The sequence below is a fragment of the Drosophila sechellia genome, chromosome 2L (genome assembly GCF_004382195.2).
Source record: "Drosophila sechellia strain sech25 chromosome 2L, ASM438219v1, whole genome shotgun sequence".
NCBI classification, from domain to species: Eukaryota; Metazoa; Arthropoda; class Insecta; order Diptera; family Drosophilidae; genus Drosophila; species Drosophila sechellia.
Window position 1 is genome coordinate 91,081 of NC_045949.1, and position 19,925 is coordinate 111,005.

At 41.6% G+C, this 19,925-nt stretch overlaps 1 protein-coding gene across 15 annotated transcripts in view; it reads right to left on the reverse strand.

Annotated features, from left to right (window-relative positions):
* Positions 1-4: 4 nt before the first annotated feature.
* The window catches only part of LOC6617191 (mucin-5AC), a 28,902-nt gene continuing 8,981 nt past the window's right edge, over positions 5-19,925 (reverse strand). The window contains exons 3-15 of one of the 15 annotated variants that reach the window (XM_032721942.1): positions 13,775-14,331; positions 13,050-13,246; positions 10,265-12,811; positions 9,246-9,438; positions 9,075-9,121; positions 8,342-8,791; positions 4,865-7,741; positions 3,446-3,532; positions 3,197-3,390; positions 2,885-3,104; positions 1,682-2,119; positions 1,393-1,591; positions 5-1,317 (exon numbers count right to left, since the gene is read on the reverse strand). In XM_032721942.1, the coding sequence (XP_032577833.1) occupies positions 1,150-1,317; positions 1,393-1,591; positions 1,682-2,119; positions 2,885-3,104; positions 3,197-3,390; positions 3,446-3,532; positions 4,865-7,741; positions 8,342-8,791; positions 9,075-9,121; positions 9,246-9,438; positions 10,265-12,811; positions 13,050-13,246; positions 13,775-14,331 (8,174 nt within the window). In that variant the 3' untranslated portion in view covers positions 5-1,149. Of the gene's footprint in view, positions 1,318-1,392; positions 1,592-1,681; positions 2,120-2,488; positions 2,715-2,884; positions 3,105-3,196; positions 3,391-3,445; positions 3,533-4,864; positions 7,742-8,341; positions 8,792-9,074; positions 9,122-9,245; positions 9,739-10,264; positions 12,812-13,049; positions 13,247-13,774; positions 14,332-19,925 lie in introns of those variants that run through there. The other 14 variants (XM_032721945.1, XM_032721939.1, XM_032721966.1 and 11 more) reach the window with 14 other exon arrangements.

A 19,925-nucleotide genomic window follows, 5' to 3' on the forward strand; every position in this document is an offset into this window, starting at 1 on the left:
ATAATTAAAATTTTAATATTACATTTTATTGTTACATTTATATTGTTACAAAATCTAGCACAGAATATTCAATTCACTCTCATTTCTAATTTTTTTATTTTTCGCGCCTGCCCATTAAGTTTAGTTTTCTATTTTTTGTGTGCCCTAATAGTTATCTCGCTTGCACTCTTTAATCACCATGTTTAATTGTTGGATGTGAAATCTTCTTAATACTTTCGCATATTATTGAATGGTTATCGACAGGCGTGTATGTCGTTTCATTTAACTAAATACAATAATTTAATTTGCAGAGACCGTTTCAATTCTGGAAATCAACTTATCTACCCTTTTTCGCGTTTTGTATTTTCTTCAATCGACTGCCTTTGCGTATCCATTAGTTAGGACTAAGGATATAAAGTTATTGTTGAACTTTTAAACGCTTTTAATTTCAAAAATAATTCATTACGATTAAACAAATTTAGCGTTCGATATTTTTATCTCACGCTAATAAAATAACTTAAACTTGAAACCGCACTGGTTAATTTTAATGCACCCAAACCCAATACCAATTTGGCTTTGACAATATTTTAATTAAAAGTACGCAGTTTAAGTGGTGAAAGGGAAGGCTTGTGCCAATCTAATAATACATAAATTCAGCTGTATCTCTTTATCACATGTAAACAAAAAATTAAATTAGCCTAATACCTAAATGCGCTCTTGGTTTGTGGACTTGATGCATCCAAATCATACTTGTAATTTTATTATTTTCAAAGACTCGGTGCACCAATTACGCCTTTTATTAGTACTTATTAGAATACGGTTCTATGCCTAATTGATTTACGTTTACAAGGGTCGTGCAGCGATTGCGTGTGCAACTTGGAGAATAATCAATGTATTGTAAATATCTATAGGAATATACAGAATGGTATGGAGTGTGCAAAAGGGAATAAATAATTTGTATTAACATGCTGCAAAAATTTAACTAGGCTCCTTTTAAAGAATTTGCTAAAATTATGAAATTGTTAGAAAACATTTTAACGAGTGAACTCCGTATTTTGAGCTCAAATGTTTAGCGCTTTTATATTTCAGTATCTTGGATTGTCAGGTCTCCCTATTGCCTATTGATGGTCCATCCGCAAATGGTCAACGCGAGACTATCGATTTCCAGTCTTACGCCGCGGGCTCTTCAACTTCATTATCGATTCGGGAAGATCGGATTCCAGATTTTCCAGTCCAGGGGTAAATGTCGGGGCATGGCTGACACGTTTTCATGTACCGGACGCCGGACTTGTGCCACAAATTACACACTTTTGGGTTGTTGCAGCGTTTGGGCCGATCCTAGTTGGTATTCAATTGGTTTTTGGTTTTAATTGGTTTCCTAAACTAGACTCTTAATCAACTGCCTACACCTACCGAATAATCGCACTGAAATGGTTGGAATGAGTTGATGCGTGATATCGGTGTAGGGTCTCGCACCCATTGTAGTGCTTGCCAGTTGGTTATAATCCACACATCTTGCATTGCATTGATGGCATCGAGAAATTTAATAAAGCCCTCTTTGTGATGGGGCTGGGTAAACCATGCAGCGTGGTAAAACAAGCCAAATGGTGCTCTAAAATATATAGATGAACAAATTTAATAAGCCATAGGGCATTGTTTCAAATTTAAACCTAAATTAATAGTTTCAGTGGAGGTAGTTTACCTGTTTGTAGTGTAATGACGTTCAAAGTTCTTCATAATCATTTTTGTCACTCCATCTGCATCACTGGGGTTGGAACAGGCATCGCCCATAGAACAGCGGCCTCCGTTAAGGTCCTGCCACATGACCATGGGTACCTGCCAAACCCCAGGATAAGAACGGGTCGGGCAAGGCGGAATCATGCAGTCGTGGAATATCTTGTAGTCGAGCGTGTAGGGCCAGGAGGGTGGTCGGTTCTCGTAGACAGGCATGGAAGAGTCGTAAGTGAAGTTTGAGTCGTACAGCATTTTGTACATTTTGTTTCCGCCCACCGACAGGAAAGGAGCACGCATGCCTCGAACATCCGACATCTTGACACCGCCGTACGCAGCAAGGATCTCACGCTGTCCGGCAATTTCACGAGTCCACTTCTTCTGGGAGAACTGCTCGCCAAAGCTGTGACTGTAGATCAATGCCTTTACAGTTATTTCTATTGTTAACAAGTGAGAACGCTATAGTCGATTTACTCGACTATCAGATACCCGGTGCGCCTTTTATATTTATTAAGATTCGACGTTCATACGGACTGTTAGAGAGACAGACGAGATAGTGGTAAACGCTCCCTTCCACATGTTACACACCTTCCAAATGACGGGTATATAAATAAGTGTTATATTTTGTAAACAAAGCGATTTGGGTTTATTCTTTGTTAGATTCGATATGAGAGGTGATTGACTACATATGTAAGTACCGTGATTCGCCGATACCTCTACTTGTTGACTTTGTTGTGTATTTCATTGTCTGGGTCAAAAACTAGTTCCATCTACTTACGAAACTGTATGCGAAGCCATTTCATGTCCATCGGCGTAAAGATTCTGCACTTGACTGTAGTCAGTCCACTCGTGGGAAACGTAAAAAGTGGCTGTGATGGGACAGCCGTTTGGATTGACGCGACCTTTCTCAAAAAGATCCGTGTACAACTGCTTGTTTAGGTCATTAACGGAATCGTCAAAGGTCAAGAGAACGATCTGAGGAATGCTTTCAGCAGGTAGCTCGCCTAACAATGTAGATGAAATGTGGGTGAAAAAAGTAAGAACATCATAGCAGAAGGATATAGAACGAGCAACCATTTTAGCAAAGAACAAGATACCGATGTGGACTGTGATAAAAAGGCGCTTTAGGAGAATGAGACCCTCGAAAATGGCAACTCTGTTTAACGCAACTTACGAAACGGTGTGGGAGGCCATTTCATGACCTTGTGAGTACAAATCCTGTACCATGACGTAGTCCGTCCACTCATGTGATAGGTAAAAAGTTCCGCGCCAAGAACAACCGTTGGGATTTTTCCGCGACTTATTATTAAAGAGTTTCTCGTAAAGATCAATATTAATGGCATCATCAAACGTCATAAGTACGAATTGCGGGGTCTCTGAGGCGTTTAATCCGCCTACACATTGGTTTGCATTATTGTTATTATTTAGCATAAGAGCTATCGTTTCTGCACTAAATTGTGATCTACCTATCTGGGCGTGTACTTACCAGGAATATCCTTTCCTCCGCAATAGCAGTCAGGCAAAAGGCATACGTCCTTTCGGCATTTGGCTGCCGTTTTATCTGGCGTAGGCTGTGGGTAAATTGGGTCAGGGCGGGACGGTGGGTAACGGTATATATCCACAAACTCTTGAGCCTTTGATACAATTATTCCCGATGGCTTAAGCGTTGGCCGCGTTCGTCTTAAAAAATTTTACGTTATCTTATTGCGCAACAAAATATTAGACGATTCCTTACGGAGGATGAGTTCCGCGGTTGGGAGTGGATATCAAGTCTCGATCCTGATTACTGTACATGGCACTGCCCCGGTTCCTGTTGTTGTTTCTAGATGAAGTTTTATTCGATACGATATAGTTCTTTATGAAAAGGTTTGAGCTGGTAGGGTCAAAGCTTCTCTACTCAAATATAATTTAAATTTAAATGGCATTTACTAATTTGTGCTGCACAAATACACAAGAAATACTAATGAATGCAAGATTAACTGTTTGAATGGTAGTACATGGTGGTTAGTAATCATTACGAACTAATAATTTTATCTTTTTACCACCTTCACCGCCAAAAGCAACATAATATAATAGCCCAATTCATTAAACTTTTTCTATAGTGAGAACCAAAAAGTTGTATAGCATACTAATGTGTTTCGTTTCAAACGACAATACAAACTGAGGAAATACAAATAATTGTATTTTTTATGCGTAAGGACCGAAGAATTGTGCTAATCATTCACAATAAGTTGCACACCTAGTCTGATTTATTTATTGTATAAATTTTTAATCTAAGCAGTAGAGATTTATACTTAAAGACAATTGCGCAGACTATCCAGAGGATTTACTATGGGGTCTAATTATTATTTCCTTGTAACAACTCACAAGCGTTTACTAAATTTATGCTTGGTAAAATGTGCGAAAAATTTGAATTATTTTTTTATCCTTGATTATCGATATGAAAATGTTTCAATTAATTTATTTATTCCGTATCTGATACATGATCTATATATCCTTTCTGCATAAAAATTAAAAATGTAAACAAAGAAATATGCATCTCTTTAATATTTAACTTATTAGTTCTCATTTGATCGTTTGATAGAATATTGATTTGATAGAATAAAAAACATTTTTGGGGATATACTTAACTATCCACCACCTCTAGAAATATAAAGGTAACCAGCGATCGGTTGACGGCTTTTCATAATGACAACTTTCTACAATTTATTTACTAAAGTATTTGCAACATTTTAACCAGCAGTTAAATTGTAGTAAGAACTTGTGTGCTTTGCATAATGTCACCGGGTAATTTTCTGTAAAATTGAACACTACTACTTTGAATATATGTATACATATAAGTACATTAATCGAACACTGTTCAATAGGAGTTGGGTTTTAAGCAAAGAGTATTGTTGACAGGATGATGTCAACAATCAACACCAACCAAATGGAAGAGTTACTATAAATACGTAATTAGAGGTGGGTGGATGGGGGTGGTATGAGAGACTAGAGAAAGCTTGAAAACAGTACAATAAGAACAGTACAGTGTTGGGGCTTGGTTTGTTGTGTTCAAAACGAAATTACGGTGATTCTAATAAAGGAATAAAGAGAGCAAAAAGATAGTAGGTCGACTGAACTTAGAAGCAAGATTGCTTTATACGGGTATCTATACCTTGAAGAGATTTCGTTGCATTTGGCGTTTAGTGTGCTATCGGAGCACTTCACGGAGGCTGAGGCTGCGGGGCCATTATGGTTGATGCCGGTTTTTTGGAGTTGGTGATTTTTATTGTTGGTAGCGAAGCCGATTTGGAACTTTTGGGTTTTACCCGCTGACACTGATGGCTGATAGGTTGAGGTGCTAGGGCCTAGGGCAGCGGCAGCAATCGACGACTTAATATCATTATTCACCCTCGAAGCGCGCGCAGTGTGCGGTGCAAATGAGGAGGGTGTAGCTGTACCAGTGGGAATAGTGGGGACGGTAGTTAGAGAAACTGGAGGGGTTTTGAGGGTTCTAGGGATACTAAAATCAGGAGTGCTTGACGTTGTTCTTTCTGTTAAAGTGGAATTAGTGGTCACGATGTTAAAAGACGGTAAAACGGATAGTCCCTTGGTTCGGATTGGAAATAGTGTGGCAATAGGCGTGGTATTAGGATGCAACGTCGTCGTGCTAGATTTTAAAGTGGTCGTTACTGGCCGGTCGGTGGGTAAGTAAAGTTTCTTGATTTCACCGATAGCGGACCTTAATTCGGGGAGTGAATACTCATTAACGAATTGGGAATTCCCACTCTCATCGCTATTGCTGTTGCTGTCACTGCCGGAAAGAAATTGCCTCAGTTGCTCAAGGACGTTGGGGGATCTGAACTTCTGTGACGATCCGTTAGGCGATGTTATGTAGCCGGAGTTTTGAAGACTATCTGCTAGTGTGTGCTCCGCCGTTTGCTGTCGGTATTTGTTAGAGTAAAGGAACTTGACAGTTGGACGTTCTGTTATTGCCACCACGTGTTCGGTGGAGCTGTAATCTATTGCAGTTTCTTTTTCGTTAATGCCATTTAGTTGCCTGTCCTCCAAAGGCTTGCTTATTAAAGCCTCGGCTCTTGGCTCGTCCGAAACGCTGGCTTCATTTTCGATTGGTTTATGTTTAAGCGACTTGCTTAGTACATTTTTGGAGCCAATGGAGAGATCTTTGGCTTGAAATGTGTCCTCTAATGCCCTGTACTTTTCATGTGGCTTAGCTGTTGGCCCACTTAACAAAGACCTCTGATTGCCGATCACTTGTACTCGTTGGGGCTTGGTTTTAGGCAGCGGAATGGGATCATATCCTCCGAGCAATCTAAGCTTGGGTGCATAAGTCGTGGGCTCGTCCCCGCTGTCCCCGAGACTGTTTAATGTGGCCGCCGTGTATCGAGAGCGCCCACGGGCAGGCTTTGGGGACTGTGATATGTGGATGGCAGAGGAAGCGATTATGGCGGAAACGGTTGTTGAATCTTCAGTCGACGTAATTTCTATAGGAGGTGGTTTCATGGTAGTAGTTGTTGTAGTCGTGGTAGTGGTTCGCAGCATACTTGGAGCAGGACGCTGAGGACTGAATGTGCTTAGTATAGCGTCGCTGACACTAAAGTTGCGTGCGTTTCCTGTCTCCATCGTGGCCAAAACATCTTTACTAGAGTTTCTAACAGACGCCATCATAAAAAGATTCTTTCGTGACTTTGCCGTAGTCTGGAGGAACTCCGAAAAGGCAGGAGCGTTTGTGTACCGGGGTCTGGTTGTGGTCCGTAGTTGATGATGGTGGTGCTGGCGATCTTCATGAAGCAAGTTCTCTAGGCTCTTGTACGGTGAGACAAAATGCATAGCAGGGTTGGCTGTTACTCGATTCGGACTTTCCCTAAAGTAATTGGAACGGGGCAAATAACCCGCTCTTGGTAGAAAATCCTGTTCTCGGCTAGGCTGCGCAGCAGATTTTGATGTTGTAATGTCTCTGGTAGTGCTGCTAGACTCAGCTACATTTTTAGAAGTTGTAGGAGGAGATGTAGTTGTGGTAACACTAGTAGATGTGCTGAAAGTTGCGACTGTTGGTCTATAAAGTGCTTCTTGAATGATGGGCCTTCCACTACGCCAAATGAGAAGTGGTGGAGCGTATGTTGTAGGTTTGATGTCGACGAACTTCTGAAATAAGTCAGCCAATGTTGTTGGGCTTGTTGTGGTTGTGCTGGTGGAAAAACTCTTCGTCTTTGTGATCATTGGCTCCATATGCAAACTAAAACCTTTTGATCCACTTTGAAGACTATATTGTAGGGGTTTACTTGGTCGTGTTGTGCTTGTGCTTTCCATTTCTTCCGTTGGTGCTCTCATTACACCCTTTGTGGGAACTTTGAAACTTTGTGGAGGTACATCAGAATCTACGTATTTCTGAAAACGTTTGGACTGTGGTTCTGTGTTCCGTGAGCTCGAATCGAACGAGTTGTCATTTTCTCGAAAAGGAATATCCCTGTTAACAAGATTATCTGGCACTTCATTCAGCCGAATGCCACTCGGGCTTGTACCATACGCTGCGGCATTAATAAAATCTAGGAACTTTGACGATGTAGTGGTTTCAAAGGAGCGACTCTTCGGCGGATCAACCGTCTGATTAATTGTATGACTCTTTTCAAAGGCACTTTCAACGTTGTCCGGGCTGCTATTACCGGAGTTGTCCTTTACCAGGGGCCTTTGCGTGGTGGTGGGCGGGGGAATTAGGGAAGTAATTCGAGCTGAATCTTGGTCTGGAACTGATTCCGAACTTGTGGACTGTTGGGGCGAGTTTGAAAGGTTTTGAGCTTGTGGGTAATCGGTGAAATTTATCCTAGGCTGACTGCTTTGCACAACTCTTGCCAACGACTTAGCAACTTGTTGTAGTTTTGATTGGAGAAAAGGATTTGAATTATAAGTAAGGTGATTAGGAAAAGGTGTGGATCTGGTCGCGGTCGTGTGAGAGGTACTGGAAGCTTTTGTGGTTGTTTTTGACTTGTCGGGAATATGTTGTTTATATGGCTTATTTGCACGCGCTTTCGAGCTGTTGAAGAGACGTGTATTGGAATAAGTAATCACATAAGTGTTAGTAACTTATTTAAATACGTATAGAGTCACCTATTTGCCTAGCCTTTTGGTTCTCAGATTTTTTAATACATTTTGGGTTTTGGTTATCGTTTTCGGTTGGGCTATAATCTGAGACAACTGCATTTAACGAATAGAAGCATGCTCATGCGTACCTATATTTCGGATCACCTAAACATTATCTTATGAATAGTCATGCAATATATGTGAGTACTTAATCATATTAGAAGGAGAATAAAACCAAAATAAAGTAACATAAGTGTCTAAACAGTCAGCATAGCTTTAGATCCTTGTCACGACGCAAAAAATGAGTATATAAAAATGTTTTAAGTTCCGATGTAACTTCGCTGACGCTGTAGATAAATGCATAACATTGCCCTTAGTGTAACTGTGTGATAGCCAAAATTTTAAGCTGCAAGTGGTTTGTAAATATGATATATTACAAGCTTCATAAAAATCGGTTTATGGCTAATCCGCGATTACGTAGAAAGGCGACTGGCAGAGATACTTTTGTTCAGATGTTGTTTCAGGAAGCGATTCCAATGAATAGGTAAAATACCTTGTAAGTTTTTTTGTTGTCGTTGGAGGAAATGTGGATGTGGTTGTTATTGTTGAGGACTGCGTGAACGTAACAGCATGTGTTGTGGTGTTGGAACTCCTTCCTGGCTTCTGGCTTCCGTTATGTGGCGGTGTCGATTTCGTTTTTTGCGATCGTGTTGGTGGAGTCGCGGTGTCCTTGTCGGTATGACCCACAACATTCGCAATTAGGTCAAAGTCTTCGCTACCGGTATGGGGCCTAGACTTGACTTCGGTTAGTAAACGATCCCTCTGGTCATTGTCTTCTGCCGACCCATAGGCGTAGTCGCTAGACCCGCGCTTCGGAGCATAGGGTGTGGTCAGCGTTTCGTAGTATGTGAGTACTTCCGGTGGGGATGCTGTCGTTGTTAGAGTGACAGTGCTCGAGTGGCTGGCTCGGGTATCCAGTTTTTGTATGGCCACATGTTCTGCCCTGATAGATAAATGTATTGTGGTTGGGTGTATAGGTATTGGCTTTGTGGTTGTGTAGAAATTTTGATGCATGTATAGTGAGAATATGAAGTTTTACACTTGGTAGGGTTCTAACTAGTTTTGCGGGACGAGGTCTAAGGGATACTTTTTATTGCAGGAACTTTCCATGCGTGCAAGGCTGACTGTTTTTCTGGGATTGAGTTTTTTCGTGGACGATCTCTTTTAAAATGCTTTTTAAATTAAGGAATTCCGCGGGCTCAAAGCATTCAATTGGAATTACTTACCTTTGAGGAGAACGTGTTGGCTGATCGTACGCATTATCCTGTTCAATCTAAAATGACAGGTAAACATAAAATTCTTAGCATTTATATATGTATACACACTATATTGTTTGTGAAAAGAAACGGTATTTAAAAGTGACAATATGAAAAATACCAATATAAATTTGTCTGTACCTGACCATTAATATCCTCATCGTAGTCTGTATTGTACGCTGGCTGGTTTTCGTAAGGGGGGGGCTTCGGAGTGGCGGGGAGCTCTAAGGGACGGTAGGTTGGTTGGGCCTGCTGTTGGCGAACTGCCGACTGATACTGCGGCGTAGGTGGTTTCTGCTGCTCCTGTGACTGTTGCTGATGGTACTCTAGATCCCTATATAAATCGATATCGTCGTCGTAAACCGAATAATAGGATGTGTCATATGAATGTGTTGGGGCTTGTGCCTGCTGCTGATGTTGTTCTTGTGGTTGCGCTTGTTGGAATGGTGTTGGTTGTAACTGTTGTTGTTGGTGTTGCTGCTGTGGCTGGTAGCTGCCCCCATGATTAAATGTAGATGCATTGTAATAGTTACGATTGGGCTCTGACTGTTGCGGCGGGGCTGCTGGCGTGGGCTGTACAAATATATTAGCGGGTTGCGGTGTCCCTAGCGATGACGGTGAAGGCGACTCAACTCTTCAAGTTGTTGTTTTTGTTGTTGATGGATTGTGAGAGTAGAGTTGTCGAATAAATAGCGAAAATTATATACATTGGCAAAAATTCACAAAACGTTATAGGGTACATTAATGAGAGACAGGTGGTTTTTGTAAATAGGAAAGATATATGTTAAATAAGATTTTAAGAAAAATTATACAAATCAATTAGTAAAAAATATGGAAGATGAAATGAATAATTGAAAGCGATTAGCACAAGAAATTAGCTGGGGTTAGCGTTAAAATTATGGTTACAGTTAAAGGAGCCCAGTCCAGAACATTTGTTTAGTCAACTGTACAGCTTGATAATTTCGTTACGTGAATTGCTTAGTAGTGGGTCTTATCGTATACGTATAATCGGTTTTGCCGATGAGTTGGCGGAGCGGTGTTGAATATATGGTATATTTACATAGAACACTTGGTTTCTGTATTCACTAAATTCTTGTGTATCTGTGTAGCGGCACTATTTAATTCAACAATCAGAGATTTGTCTCGGCTCATATAGCTACCTGTGTCTTTCTGGGCTTGAGCCGGCATGTATTGAGTTTAGTGGAAGGCCGCCCGGGTTGCTCTGCTTGCTTGAGTTTAAGACAACGGCACTGTTTTCGGTATGATTATTTATTTCCTTTTGTTCTTGGACTGGTGACGTCGTCTTCCATTTTTGTTGTCCTCTTATGCCTGGTCGGATAGTTGTATAACGCACGCGAGTTGACTGCTGTTCTGTACTGGAGGAGATAGGCCTTGGATGGGAGGTTGGGCGCACACTGCGTGGAGTTGTGAATACTTTGGTACTGGATTGTGGGGCGTTTGGTTCCGGGAGCTTGGGCAGCCGCTGCTTTAGTTCTTGGAAGATGTCACTAGGAAAGCTAATGAATGAGGGCACGTCGGCCTCAGCACCGGCTTGATTCACCTGGGTGAAGGTGGGAAACGGGCGTCGAGTTGTTGTTGCCTCCAGAAAACCCGTCTGGAAACTGGCTGGAACTTTTCCTGGCGATTCAGTATTGGGCCTTGCTGTAGCTAAATGTCGGCGGGGAGGGGCCATGGTCTCGGACACTGGCATATAAGGGGGCATTTGAGACGGAGGCAATATGTCTTCATCCTCTTCGTAATCCTCGTCATAATAATCGACACTCTTGATGGTCGTGGTGGTTGGCATTCGTATTAAAGTGGTTGATGTGTTGTAGACAGTGCTTTGGCTAGAGTTCCGCGAGTTGAGTTGATTCTGTATGCCCTTAATAAAATGTTCGTAGCCTTTCAGTGTCCTTATGGGAGTCGGAGTGCTCTGCGTGGGAAGTGTCGGATCGGGTTTTATGCGTTTTTTGTACGCGGGTGTGTTCGGCGTGATGTCTACCTGGGTGGTCGTAGCTGTGCTGTTCAAGGTGCTGGTACTCCCAGTTACGGGGCGACGATTAACCAGCGGATTGGGTAAATTTATATTTCCGTTTTTGTCAGTACTAAGCTCTTTGAAATATTTTATCAACGGATTAACAGCCGGGTTGACACTGGACAAATCGCTTTCCTTAAGATTGGCCATGAACTCGTTGATGTTAAACTGAAAGTTTGTCAGTTTTGACTTAGGCGTTGTAGTAGGCACATCGGAAAGCACTGTTGCTGATGTGCTGACAGATTTAGTGAAAGTTTGGTAGGATTCTGGAATGGTGCTGTTGCTGGCGTAGCTAATGCCTTCGGGAAGAAGAGCAAATGGGGCTTGCTGCAGACCATTGGGTATTTTGTAGGTCAAATTTGGGGCAGATACCACGTTAATATTCTGAGTCACCTGAAGCGGCGTGACTGGGGGCCGAACTTTAACTGCAGAATGACCGATCTGGTTTGGAGGAGCTGTTCTAAAGACACCCTTCATTTTCTGGTTAGCAACAATGTTGTACTGAAAGTAGTTGCTCTCCGTCGTGCTGTCATGTCCGTTAGAGGCGATACTATACTGGGATACCAACTTCCCGGGATAGTTGGGATTAAAGGAGGCTTTACCCGGATTTTGGTTGTTGTAGAATCCGCCCATTGTGCTGTATTGACCATTTGGTGTAACCTGTTGTGAGAGCTTGGACGCGTCTACTGGGGAGTAGTAAGTGGTGCTAATTGTGGGTACGGGTGTGACTGCTTGAGTGGGTACCGGACTCATTGGCTGATTGTCCAGACGGAAGTACGCAAAATTATCACTCTGAAGGTGCTTGCGCTGTTCTTTTAGCTCCTTCAACTGTTGTATCAGATAAGGGAGCAGGTCGCCAGCGTTAGAATGGTGCTGTTTGCTGTTGGGCGAACGAGGACTAGTTTGAGCAGCACCGGCAGCTTCGTAGTAGCTACCAGCTATGGGACGAAAGTCATCCTCCAGCGGCGGTGGGGGCAACGAAAGATTGTATCCGGTATAAGGCAATTTGTGCTTTTTCTGAGAGAGTGGCCCAGCAGAAGCCAATTGATGTTGCTGATGCACGTATGAGTGGTATCCGGGTAGATGATTGTAGTTAGGGTTGCCGTACGGCTGTTGATTGTGGACAGGATTGGTATTGGGAGGTGTGAGGTATGGATTATAACTTCCAAAGCTGTATCCCGTTTGCTGAGAAACCTGCGGGAGGGGGGGTGAGTCAATGGCGCGGTAGTTTTGTACCGGCCACTTCAGTGATGTATGTGAAATAGGTCGCAGCTGGCGTGGTCGTCTCTTCGACTCACCCGTGGCCACATCATCCTCGTCTTCATTTCCATCCATTAACTGGCTGTCTTCGCCAGGAATTTCTTTGTAGTCGAATTCCATTGCGTTCTCGCTTTTTAGCTGACGTATTTTTGAAGAGTATTTACGCATCCTACCATTTGCCGGCGCACCATCGTTTAAGCGTTCTTGTGAAGTTTTTGAAGTCTCAGTAGAAACGGAAAGCTCGGTAGGGCTAGCATGCTCCAACACTTCCCTTGAACAATTTGTGTCGTTGTGATATTTTTCTTCTGTAACTTTTGTCGGCTGGGCACTAAGGTCGCGGCGTTTGCGTCGCCTACTTTCATCAAGTCGGTTGTAGGACAGTTCGAGCGTCTGGTCGTCCTGCAGGCTTTTGCTGTTCGTGTACAGTGTTTTTTCCAAAAGCGTAAAGGTTGTCCGGAGTTTAAGTCGGAGTGTAGATGTGTCGGTGTCGGTTGGTGCAAAAAGATAGCGCAGTATGCGTTATATGAGAGAAAAGAGCATGTAACATAATGAATTGCTTAGAATTTGGCTAGCATCAATAAAGTAGTGTCTTCGATTAAAAAGCAACGATAGTGAGATCTGAGCTACTTGTGGCAGGAATAACAGCTTACCTATAGGCGGTCCCAAAAGCGTAAGATCCGATTTTTCCAGTTTGAGGAATAGAATTGATACTAGCTTGGTGAATAATACCATCGCGATCGCGTTGAACTTGACTAACGGTACTGGGTTGGCCTCGATACACTCTCTGCTGACGGTCGGACTCCTCTTCTTCCACAGGCGGCAACGATTCCTGCGCATCGGCATACAGCTAAATTACAACAAATATTTACATTTTATTTCGGTTTTAAAAGTTAATTTGTTTGAAAAGTTTAAAATTATAAATCACTAAATAGAAAGTTTATGTACCTACCAGAAATTCTGTGAAGTGGACTAATATGTACTATATATACACGAAAAAACGAAAATCTGCTGTTCGATCTTAAGGAGTAAAACAAAAATCGAAGGGTAGCGTAAAAACTAACGAGAATGCATAGTAAGACTTAATGGTTCACGAGAAAAAGCGGCGAAAGCGTAATATTTTAAATATTGAAATTGTGGTTATGAGTCTGTAAAAAGTACCCATTGATTGACACCTAATTATATGATATGATTGAAAAGATATTGTTCTAATTGGGAATGGATTTTTTTTAAACCTTCCCTCGTATTTTTGTATGTTTTTTTAATTTAATCACTGCAAGGGTATATAAACCTCGACTTGGTTAGTTTTATATAGGCAATTGAAAGAATGATCCCCCAAAATGAATCCTAATTTTGTCTTCGAATTCATGTGAGTTACCTTTGCAATGTCCTCCTGGGAGTCGATCAGCGGCTTTGGTTGACCACGCGACGTGATTACCGGGTTTGGCGACACTCGCAGTTCCGGTGGGGGAGGCGGTATATTCTGCACCTGTGCCTGTATTACCTGGGGTGGAGAACGATGGTACTGTGGCGGCACCGTGGCCGTCTTCTGTGTGCCACCCTGACTGCTGAAAGCGGCTCCAAAGCGTATTCGGCTTGGTACGTGCTGTGCATGGGGTTCTCTTTGCCTCTGGACCTGGCTTTGTGCAATGTTGCGCTCGGAGGATGTGTCCGCCAACTCGCAGCCGACGTTTCGCGGCCAGTCGCAGGTCTGTAGGTCGTGCGAGTACATCAACCCGCCAGTGCAACTTTCAAGCAGCGCTCCTCCAAAGACGCACACGTAGTATTGGGTGCAATCTGATGGGTGCGGATAGTATCCGAACTCCTCAGGGCAGTCGAAGCTGGGGCAATTGGAGTTGTCGGTCTTGACGTTGGTCCCGAAGCTGCGGGAGCTGGTTACGCGTGAGGTTCTTTTGTTTTGTGCCTCTATGGGTTCTAGAAAAAAAGATTGTATTGAAAGAAGTGTTTTGTTTTTTGGGAACACATTTTGTAATCACGAGCAAGCTCGCAGGAATATATTCTCAATAGTTCACATAGTTTGACGATGTGAACAAATATAAGTTATTCCTTGTGGAAGAGTCCATGTTTACTATTTCCCTTTTCACTTTTTTTATTTCCTCATTCGTTGTGAAAGGGCTCTTACTTAGCTCAAGTATTTGGATAAGAAGTAGGTAAAATAAATTTATATCGATGAAATAAATTGATCCTGAGGGACAGAATATATGATTTTTCGCGAGAATCTTAATCTACAACTGGGTTACCATGCTCCGAAAATTCATCAAGCATGCATCTCCCTCTAGACCTCTGCCCTGATGTGAATATTTGCTACAGTCTGCTACATTGACAAATCCAACGATACATTAACATAAATATGTACGTCGGAGGTATATATAAAAATCCAATCACGTGCCAATGGTAACTGACCATGCAAGAGCTCTAGACCTGCCAACAGCATGGATGACACTTGTATAATGTAGCTCCCATTTGCTATTGGGCCTGTGGCGCTGTCGCTACTAATGCTACGCAATCAGACATTCTGCTCCACTGAACAATAAGACTTTGTACGCTTCGTATTGTACTTTGAAGCCAGATCAAAAGCTTAGTCTTAAGTCGAAGCGAGGCATGAAAGCTCTGTTGTGACGCAACTCGCAGTAATTCGACCACAATCTTGACTGGTTTTGCTTGGCATTTGTTGCTTGTGTTCGCTTAATATTTATTACTTTATTGGTGTATCTAGGACTAAAGAAAATAACTTGTGCTGGAAATTCTCACCTTCAGATAATAGAGAAAGATAGCTCATGTGATCACATTTTTTTCCTTACCGTACCGCGCACCGAGCAATAAACACAGAATCGAAAACCTGACCATTCCGGCCATTGTTAAGCTTAGCCTTTTTGTATACTATCCTATGTATATATACGCGAAAAACAAGCCATAAACGTGGCTTGAAGATGAACTTGACGTTCATGTCAGTAGGAAGCAACACTAAAACAGAAAAATACACAGTACACCGCGGGATAGCTTTCGTTGATTTTACTTTGTCGTGCGCAAGGCGCAAGGCGTATATGTAAAACACCATTTCTTCAATTTCTTACTAAGTGATGATACCCGGTGCGACTTAGATGTGCCACTGCTGCCTGGCCCAAAATAGTACGAAATAAGATGGCTTGAAAAAGTTGCATTTCAACATCGCCTCTAAAGCCATTAAATTGGTAACCGCCAATAGCTTGGCCAAATTTAGATAAATGGCGCGAACCATTGCACTAATTGCCACCTCGTTTGGCAGCGTCAAATGGATCTTATTTATGTCATCCCGAATGAGCTATTGGTCAACACTGCAGTTGGTAAGGAGGCAGTTAGGTCAAATAACATTAAGCCTTTAAATAAATCTGTTCAATTAGTTGATTGGATTTAGTTGGAAGTCTTTTCAATATTATATTTCTTTCACTTCTAATTACTTATAAGTTGGCTAATAATATTAGTATAGGTCAGTATGAATGTTGAAACCTTAATAACGGTCTTTGTTATATTCAGCAATATAGTCGATGCCTTCATAAAAGCCTCAATTTCCCTTTTTCGTGTTACGCGTTTGAACTTTTAATTACACGTAGCATGTTGTTGCAGTCTTCCATTTCATTGGGTCTGGTTAAATATTAAACGCACAACACACTGACCAGATAGAAATATAAATCACTCAGTGCCAAAGGCGATCAATTCAATTGCTTGTTGCATTCCGACATTACTTTGATTATGAAACATAACCCATATGACCACAAACACAATATTTTCCTTTCCGTACTGATCAGCATTTTATTATTGTGTTTCCGGTTTATAATGTCATTCATGCCTTATTTTGCTGGGGTCAAACCCACAAGCCCGAGCAAAAGGATAAGGGTTCGCAAATGTAAATGGTTTAAAATCTATAAACAAATATAAAGAAATCATTCGTGCCGCCAAAATAACCCAATTTTAACTTTTCATTGCAGTAAAATAGCTGATATAGGAGGCTTGAGTTGTCTTAGATAGTAAGAAATAAAAGTGAATAGCAGCAGTGTGCCTAAAGAGAAACAAAACAGGAAATATCCACCTCTTTATCTTGCCCCACGCCTCTTGCCCGAGTACTTTTATTTTCGTAGCTGTGGGCAACATTCAAATACTAAACGAGGCTCCGGCATGAAGCGCTTTTTGACTGTTATGCAACTAGCCAATCGCCTGGGCTTATGTTGCCACTCATACTCGAACAATCGAAAATATACTTTCTACTGTATCTCAGCAGTGGCTTAGTTTACCTTCCAACAATTTTTTGGGGGAGAATGCTCCAGTTTTCAGTCCAAGTAAAAAGCTGTGTCGGGAGTTATACGTATATACATACTTCAAACATAGCTTAGTTTATTTGTTGTGAAGTGAACAGAGAGCGGCCCGGTAGTAGGACTGTCATTGTGAGCCTAGTTTTGACGCCTGACTTTGCATACCTGTGGGTACTAACCTCTTCTAAAAGGATTAATGCCAAAAAGGGGGTGAATTCGTAAAATACTGTGTTAGGGCTGGTTTTTTTTTTATAGACTTAGTCATATGCAACGGCCACCTGTACCATGTCAGCAAGCAGACACGCAAAAAAAAAAGACTTTGCTGGCACGCAGCATAGATGTAGTTGAGTGCAGCAAGCCGACCAGTATGTGCACTCGTTATGACTGGCAATATGACTCTTGTGGCACATGTTATTATCAACTGGGCAACTTTTCAAAATGTTAATTGGTAGCTAACTTTCAAAATTTTTTCGATATATAGTAATCGTAAGAGCTTTCCGTTTTCCTCTGGACTGCTCTAAACCTCAAGTGCGAAAGATGGCTAATCGAACAAATGGCTGTTCTAAGGATTCCAAAATTATTTCTGGCCATAGTTTGCATTTGAGTTGCCCGAAAGTGAATGCAGGCCAGCATTGGCGACAAAGACCTCAAGTAAACGGACCGAAAGTGGGTCAAACAGAGAATGTTGCATAACCATCAGATACACAACTCGCTGGTGAACGAGACATTCGTGCTTGCTCCACTGTGTGTGTAAGTATCTGAGATCTTTTTGCTAGAGGCCGTAGCTAGACCGACTGCAACGACAGCGACAACGCTACATTGTGGTGCTAGCCTCACCACGCCCTCTTTAAATTTGATCACTTTCGCTTCGTTTAACTGCAACTGCGATTTATGTGCTATGCAATGTCCGCGGTTCGTGTGTCGCATTGGCAATAAGGCTGCCATATCTAGTGTGCTCTATACTAGCTATCCAACAACAATCCATACTGGAGACGGAGCGGAGACTACAAAATAAGTTTCCGAGCAGTGACTGTATCGAATCTATGTAGAGAACGGATTGGGTGCAACTCCGGACTGGGAATAGAAACTCGGATAACAAGTCCAACGGCAAAGCTGGAATTGCTCCATAAATTGGAATCCAATTTTTATGTAAAACGCTTCGAGGGCGAAATACTGCAAATGCATGGTCGTCGCATTAAGTGCTACATAACGGCAGTATTAAAAGTGTTAAATAATTATAAATTGGGTAATGACATTAAAGTACCGATTCGCCATTCCATTTGAATGAGGACTATCTTGTTCCATATCTTGTTCCAGCCAACCTCAACTCCAAACCCATGCCTGTGAAGAGGTCCGGCCCATTCAGTACATTCAGCAAAAAAGAAAGCCAAAATTATAAAAGGGTTACAACAAATAGCAAAGTCAAGTAACCATAAATTTTTGGCGAAACATCCAACCGAAAAGTAGTCAACACTGAAAAAGACTTACATCCTTTTTAATTTATGTATATACATATGCGGCTTTGTACTTGTATTTGCGGTGCAGCACTGCCGGTATATGAATGCATGCTCCAGCGAATAACGGTTCGTTTAACTTCTTCGCAGGTCAAGGTACCAAGTACATATGTATGTATGTATATCAAATGGGCTCCTAACAGTGTTTACCAATTTACAACTGACATAGAGTCATACGGTCATAAGACCGTTGTGGCAATAACCATTTTCCTTTCTCTTTTAATTTAAATGAATTTGATAAGCACCAGGGCAACTTTAAACTGCAACAATGACCAGGCCTGCTTAAAGCACTAAGCCAAGCCACAGACAGGTCGTTTACAGCGAAAATACTCGATGGTGCCGGAAATATGTACATAGTTGTAGGCAATCGTCCACTTTTTACATTGCTTGCTTAGACATAATCTTAGTATTTTCAAAGGTACCAGCAGTCAAATATATTTTCTAATATATCTACATATTAAATTTGAGATTTTTGTAGAAAGATCGTATCGATTATTGTTTTTTTTTTATTTTGCCCAAAAACAACATCATAAAGCTGAGTTTTGTAAAGTAATTACAACTTACGTGCAATGTCATAAGAATGAGGCGTTCTTATTATAATTTGAAGTAGTTAAACCCTTGGTAACAGCCTGAACCTTGGCGAGCTTCTTGAACCCAAGGCAGTCAGTTCAGTTTCAGCTTTTCAGATGGGACTTCAATTTCCGCTTATTGTTTGACGCTTCCGCTTTTCACAAGCAATTAAAAAAAAAAAAACTTTTATAGCTAATATGCATTTTTAGTTTTCAAACAATTGAAATGAGAGGACGATGCCAAATTTTACATTGCTACAGCTGCCTTTGTCGGCTGTGCTCTTATTTTCACACTGGCATTGGTGTGATGGATTAATCTACCAATGGCTTTTCGGCAGTCGAGATGCACTGAAAGTGAATAATTCCTCCTAATACATTTTTAATCGCCATTACCTATTTGTAATTCAGTGCACCCGGAAACACCCACTGCACCCACGGTTTTTTCTGCACGAGTTTAATATGAAAAGGGCGGTTGCGCCTGTTCGTCTAGACATTAAATCATCCGCATTGAAAAATATTTAAGTCGAATTTTACAAACACAATTGAAACACAAAATTCAATTCCGAGCGTATTTACTAGGGCAGCGCTCTGATAAGGATTAGCCAGTATATGTGTCCGCCGTAAAATTGGAAGTGAATATTGGGCTACCGAAAAACACATGACATGTACTGCGATCCACTCAGATATATTTTCGTGGCCAAAAATCTTTCTGAGCGATATCAAAGTTTGTTATTAACATTCCCCGACCGCTCACGGGTATAAGTAATCGGTTAAAAATGAATTACAATATCAAATTCGCACAGTCGCATACTCGGTCAGCAGCATACAGTTTGTACCTGGGAACTCCTCGCCTTTGGTGTAGGGCGTATATAGCAGGCGCATTGTTTGGCAGCGGTGTTACTGATGGAAAACTCTATTTGCTTTTTTGAGAAATACAATTGTTTTTATGCATTCAAAATTTAAATAAAATGAACGCTATAGTCGACTTCTTCGTCTGTCAGATACCCGCCAATCTTCTGAATTTTCCTAGCCCCACATTTTTTTGATTTATATGTATAAATTAAAAATTAAAAAAGGCCACAACACGAAGTCCACCCTTGTGGAATACAAACGAATTCGCCACACCAGCCCATCCCATG